The 6,983-nt window shown below is 35.6% G+C and overlaps 1 protein-coding gene across 1 annotated transcript in view; it reads left to right on the top strand.

Moving 5' to 3' along the window:
* Positions 1–5,962: 5,962 nt before the first annotated feature.
* LOC109057696 (serine/threonine-protein kinase MRCK beta-like) overlaps positions 5,963–6,983 on the top strand; it is a 63,233-nt gene continuing 62,212 nt past the window's right edge. The window contains 1 exon segment of the mRNA XM_042777578.1: positions 5,963–6,524. Within this exon segment, the coding sequence (XP_042633512.1) occupies positions 6,350–6,524 (175 nt within the window). The 5' untranslated portion in view covers positions 5,963–6,349.

The raw sequence follows: 6,983 nt of genomic DNA, 5'->3' as shown, positions 1-6,983 counted from the left end.
TGTGAGAGTGAGTGAGTGAGCGCGTGAGTGCGTGAGAGAGAGAGAGACACCTCTGGCTCTTCACGATGGTTTTAAGATGCAAATAGTTTAGTGTAGCTTACTATTGTACATTTGCCATAATTCAGATATTGAATATGCATATACCCCAATTAAAATATGTATAGATGCAGGGATGAGATGTCCAACAGTCATTTTGAAAGTAAATGGTTACCTTTTCACATATAATCTCTTGTATAATAATTCATGTAAGATTCATTTTCAACAATGTATTTTAATTAAAAAGAATGTAAATTGTTAATTAAGTATTGTAAATCATGTTATCATGGGTGTAAACTACTTACTCAAATCTAAAAATATAGCCTACTATAAATGTGCTAATCTAAATGATGTTTAAGGTCTCTAAATCAGGTAAAAGTAGATCATTTGTAGAATATACTTTATAAATATTATGAATTAAAAAGATTTTTATTCTTAATTAAATTCCAAAGGCATTGCTCCTCACATTTTTTTTATGTCACTACAACACCGACTTAAAAGAAATACATCACTGAAAATAAACAATTTTATTCTAACAACTATAAAATTAACTGTTGAGTAATTTAATGTTTAGTAACAGTTTCAAGTGGATTACATAATCACAGCATTGGTTGCTTAACAAATTTTATGCATCAAATTTGCATTAATGAAAAAAAATTCACTAAAGTACATTTCTTTTGAGGCACTTTTTTTACAATCTATACTTTCATTTATGTATAATTTCTGACCAGTTTTTACCTTTCTACATGCAAACCAATAAAGATTATATTAATATGGTCGACTGGTTATTCATTATTGTTCCCTTTCATGCTTTGTCACGTGAAACCTAAGAAACGGCACTTACACATTATGGAGAATGACATATTGTGAATAAGGACTTTAAAAAAAAGGATGTGAATTGAGTAAACGGACCATAATCACAGCTGCCACGCCATTAAACCACCCTATATCTAATCTGTACCCATACCGTCTTATCATAAAGGACATTTTAAACACATTGTCTTTTCATATCTTAGTCATTAATCTACATGACACTATTCATGACTGTTTTAATGAGTTGAACATAAAAAGTCTCACTGACTGTGAGAGATGCATTGTCCGGGGGATATTTAAAGTAGTTTGCAAGTGATTGTGTTTCTGATGTAAAAAGTCATGACCTGTGGAGTTCACACACTCACATAACTATTAGTATCTTATGCTGACATTTCTGTGTCAAATTACACAGTATGATGGAACACACAGCGTGATGGAAAACAGGGCGAGAAGTCAAACGTCAGAGGTTACAGCATCTCACCTTCCTATTGGCTGGACCCTGATTCTGATGATGATGTCACAGTGAGTAATGAGTGAAAGGAGATGCTGCCGTTCATATAGAGATCACCTCACAGCCTGGGATCCAGCAAAACCCAGACCTCAGTCTCTAGGCAGGCAGATTTTTCCAGTGGCTCTGTAACTTGACAAGGAAAGGTATCCATTTTGACACAAATACCTCTGTGCATGTTAATTTTTAAACACAAAGAGTCAGTGTCAGTTCAGCACAATGTTTGTGTATTCCTGCACCAAATATCAAAGAGTCAGTGTCAGTTCAGCACAATATAATATATTATAATATATATATATATATATATATTTAGTTAGTTATATATCAAATATATCAACAAATTTTCAACTGCACACAAAATGATGCCTTTTCTCAGAACTGATTTTACTTTAAGTGACTGTTAATATTATAATTTTTTTTTTGTCGGTGTATTAAGTCAGTTGACCTTATAATGATCTTATTAAATATGACACTACAGCTTACTGAATGATTAGTGTCTCATGTGATTACTCAATGAGTGTTTCAACCGCGGAAAGACAGCAAGTTGAAAACACTGTCACATAACCTCAGAAAATCCATCCAGTGTCCATATACTAGCGAGATTCATTTTATTATAATTAATAAAAATGTAAAGATATTACTTTATTATAAAAATTGTCTATAAGAACTTGTATACAAAAAAATTGTTACTTTTAACCTATAGGGTTCCCTGTATAATTTTTTTTATGTATGCATTAGTTTAGATAAATTGTAATTAATATGTTGTTTGTTCATTTTTAATGTTTTTTTTTATTTTTAGGCTGTATTCAAAAGTTGGCAGCCCTGTTTGAAGTAAGTTTTAGGTTTCCTGAACAACATTTACAAAATTCACAGTATGAGTTAACGTTAGATTTTTCGCTACAACCGCTGGTTAATCAGATGGTAGAAATAAGAGAAATAAGTTCCGATAGACTAACATTTGAAGTTACAGTAGGGTGTTGTGGTGTGATTGTATATCTTTGTTTTTGTTAATGTGTTTTTTTTGGCATTCATGTTGTTTTTTTATGCTTTTTTTGTATTATGGTCTTGGACCCCCTGAATTAGCCTTAGCCACCCCATGTATAAAACTCTAGCTCTGCCACTGTATGTGCTGACATTTATTTCTCATTAAAAAGTCCAGACAAGTTTCTTTAGTCTCACATCAAACGCAAACTGAGATGCAATTTCCACAGAGAGTTCAAGAGGTCCAGGCTCAGGACCGAGAAACAGACTTGCAGACTTTGTAATTGAAATGTAGAGCTCCTCCTCTCCTCTTCTTTCCTCTTCACTCTTCACTTTAGAAGACTGCTGTGTCTCTTTGAATGAAGAGCTCTGAACTCTGCGTGTGTGGTGGAGTGTAATAGACTGACCTTTCAGTAATTTTGTCATCTTGTACAAATTCACTTCAGGCCTGTTTTCTGACATTCTCTATTCATTCAACCAATTAGCACTTCATGCATCTGCCTACTCTCCCTCGGCTTTTGTGGAAGTCTCAGATTGAAAGCTTGTCTGAGGAAAATAAGTAATTAACTGAAATTTCTTTCAATATCCTGATGTCCTCAAGCTGAAAAGGAATCTCTAACATCAGACCGCAATGTTAAGTTTGATTGAAGTATGAACACAAATTTTATTGATAGTGTGCTGTTTGGCTTTTCAACAAGTTATAAAATTGGAATAATTATTCACTCTATATCATCTTCATATAGCACTACATACATTATACCAGTCAAATGTTTAAAAGCACTTTACTGAATTTACTGGGGTTTGTGTGTGTGTGTGTGTGTGTGTGTGTGTGTGTGTGTGTGTGTGTGTGTGTGTGTGTGTGTGTGTGTGTGCGTGTGTGATACTGTTGTGCCATATGAATTTCTTCATAAAACTAAAACTGAAAGAATGAGCTGAACTAAATAATGATAATGATAACCAAATATTTCGAGAGATACAAAAAAGTTAAATTATTAAATATTATGTAACTGAATATTCAAATATTACATTATATTATTATATAATATTAAACAATATTAATAAAATGTATTATAATAAAATAACATCTTTATATTCTTCCATTTAATTTAGTATTACTTTGTAAAATTACACTGAAGAAATATAAAAGAAAAAATTATAAAATGTGGAAAATAGTAATTAATATAATTACTTTTGTTTTTCTGAAACAAGGACTCTATCTGTAACATAATCATACTTTACTCATGCTCACAGATTCAGTGTTTGCAAGACAAAAACAATGATGGCAAACATCTTCATGTTTTTAAAGGCCAATTTCTAGACTTATTTGCATTAATGATGCCCAGATAGACTCAGCAGTGGTGAGCAATCCCACAACATGTATGAATTAATGAAGCTGTCACACTGCTGTAGCAGCATCAGATGCAAAGGCCTGGTGCTCCCTCTGCTGCACAATGCATGCAACAAAGATTTATATTACATATAAGAATATGTCAAATGCAATATGACAGAGTTTAATGTGCTATTCTAAACATGAACAGGCTTTTCTGCACAACCCTCAGACATACAGATCCAGAGTTCCAGTGTGACACATGAAAACAACTGCAACTTACTCCGGCTTTTTGATGCTTTCATATATTAGAAGGGCTTTCCTCTGTGAATCCTTATCACTTGGCAACAGAAGCTGTAAGGCTTGAGGGTGATTGGAGGAGAGGAACATTAAAGCGTGACATTAAAGAAGCAGTGAATGAGTCCGTCACCCTCCACCTTCCATCAGTCAGAATGGATTGGGAGAGCGGCAGACCAGAAAAGGGAAAAACACAAAGTGTTCAAATAAACTCTACAGGGTGTCCCCCAAAACACCCCAGAGCTCCAAAACATAGGTAAAAGGCAGAAATTAAGGATGAGGCAGTAAAAATAATCCGTACCGATACTTACAAGCTCCCACGGGGACTTGAAGCTCTCTGCTTATAAAATATTGAACAGCTACTAACACAATTCTGTCTCCCAGAGCTGTCTGCAATTCATCTCAGACAAAAGCTCACTCAATAGGAAGTGCAAAGACTGCAGGGAATGATAAAATGACTACTCATTCTCACCAGCAGAGGTCAATGTTCTCAAAGCATTCACATATGATGGCTCTGCTCAGTGTGCTGGTGAGTGTAAATGGATACATGAATGTGTATTATTTGCATTAAACCAATAAATAAACAAATATAATAGTATAAGATTAATTATGGATCATAAAAGCAGATTTCGGTGGCAGTGAAAAGGTCACTGACATATGATTTAGTGAATGCCCAGAAAATTACAATCTGTATTAAATGTAATTGTTGAGATGCTATGGAGAGGTCCAGAGTCTTATACAGTACTGAGGGCTTGGAACTTTCTCAGTAGCCTACTTTTTGTATCATTTGACACCAGTTGACTTTTACAGTGCTTTGTTTTTGGAATGATGAATTTTAACATACATTTCCATTAGATGGCAGGATAAAACTGATGTTTAAGTGATTCCATTTGTAAGATAAAATATTTGAATAAATAGTTCACAAATAAAGTGTGAGTGTAGGTATTTAAAAAATGTATTTTCACAGTTCAGATTATTGCTATTGGAGTATCATTATAATATAAAACATTTAGCAAAGTATATGGCACAGAAAAAAGACAATTTTTCACAAGGATTGTAACCTGTACTTTGGAAACCTGTACTATGGGTGAAAAAAACATACTACTTGAGCTTGTTTGTCAGAAGATTGGAAAGGACGGGCACTAGAAAGACCTCATGAATATATGAGACATGAGTTATTTGCATTCTCTGTAGTATTTGCAAAGATAAGCACATACTGCAAATATGTGGAATGATAAAGTTGCGGAAATATTATAAATGTTTAAATATCATAAATATTAAATATTTCAATATATAACTGCATATTAAAACATAATATAATATTAATCATATTTAGATTAAACATTCTTCATATTAATAATATAAATATTTTAGAGCACAAACTGAAAAAGTTAAAAAAAAACTGCAATTACAATACAAAACCAATTATATTTGTGGAATTATATAAAGTGTGGAAATATTATTTCAATATGTAACTGAATATTAAAATATTATATATAGATCAATAAGAATCATATTATATTAAACACTTGTGTATCCTATGTTATCATTTGAAAACACTTATTGTTCCAGTTGCTTGGAAGAAAATTATAACTGTAATTACAAAACAGTTGCGAAAGGTTGCAATCTCGCAATTTTTCTGATAAACTGAGCTTTTCAGTCTGGTCAAAGAGAGGCTTCTCCTGATGAGGTCAGTGCTATGCCTCCCGGTGTCAGTCAAACAATGGCGTCATGCATGCATCCCCAGCGTTTCCGGTGCAGGTAGGCGGGGCTCTGCTATCCCGAGTCTGGATTCTTCACTCGGGAGCGCTAGACGAGGCTGAACACGAATGCAGCCATATTCGGCTCCACAGAGGAGCACACCGGCTAGCGCAGGCTTACACGCGAGGATTCGCCTACTTAGAAAAAGCACCCACTCCCGGTGTTTGGGGGGGGCGTATTTATGTAGATTTGGTGTGTGTGTATTTATTGGTTAGGGTGTTTGTAGTTGTTGGTTTGGGGTTGAGCGGAATGAGCGTCCGGTCATCCTGAGATTCGACGGGAGGAAAAGCCCAACACATCCCACAAAGTGGAAAGTACAGATTTGTCCGGATTAAGGCAAATGGAGCCGACAGGGCCTCGGGAGTGAGGAGGGGGTGGAAACAACCGGGTTAGGCGCATTAGGGCTTCGTTTATCTGAGCACAATGTTGGGCACATTTTGCTAGCTGGCTAGCTGGATGGCTGGCTAGCTGTTGGAGTCTGGGACTTCAGAGCCCCACGCATATCAGCCACATAAATACTATTTGTATATATTTATAACGCTCACCCTCGGTGTATTAATCTCGACAAGAGTTGTTTCATCCTCTCTGGCTCTGGGAGTGGTAGCCAGGCCGCTAAACTCGAGAAAATGTCTGCGAAGGTGCGCCTGAAGAAGTTGGAGCAGTTGCTGCTGGATGGCCATCAGAAGAACGACAGGTCGCTGAGTGTGGAGACACTGCTGGATATCCTCATATGTTTATACAACGAGTGCAGCAACTCGCCCTTAAAACGGGAAAAGCACGTGACGGACTTTTTGGAATGGGGTAAGTTGATGTGTTTGAGTGTGCTGACTGCATTAGGGAGTAGAAATCAGTGCGTGTCCCTTTAAGACCTGTTTATCTGTTATTACATTTGCCTCAATCACCCAGCTGACTTCAGGCTATTGTCAAAGTTGCTTCCGTGACATTTGCTCTTGGGATTCCTGGCCTCGTTGTTTTGACAGTACTTATTGTCATCTAGTTGTTACAGATTTAATATTCAACAGCAAGCATATATACTTTATGGATAGTATAAGGGAAATGGAGCGAAGCAGATGCTGCAATTGAAGTTACATCTGTTCATGGCTTTATAACTTTTTGAGGGGCTGTTTTAGAGATGTGATGTGTTCTCTCTCTGTTTTTTTTTTATCTGTGTGTATGTATGTGTATATATTTATATGGTGAGGGCATAGAGCTCATCATTGAGGTGGGAAAAAAGAACAATCAGTTTTATTCAATTTCAGG

Source organism: Cyprinus carpio, chromosome A20, assembly GCF_018340385.1.
Source record: "Cyprinus carpio isolate SPL01 chromosome A20, ASM1834038v1, whole genome shotgun sequence".
NCBI classification, from domain to species: domain Eukaryota; kingdom Metazoa; phylum Chordata; class Actinopteri; order Cypriniformes; family Cyprinidae; genus Cyprinus; species Cyprinus carpio.
The sequence above is the reverse complement of the archived record's forward strand: the minus strand, read 5'-3'. Positions and strand labels throughout refer to the sequence as shown.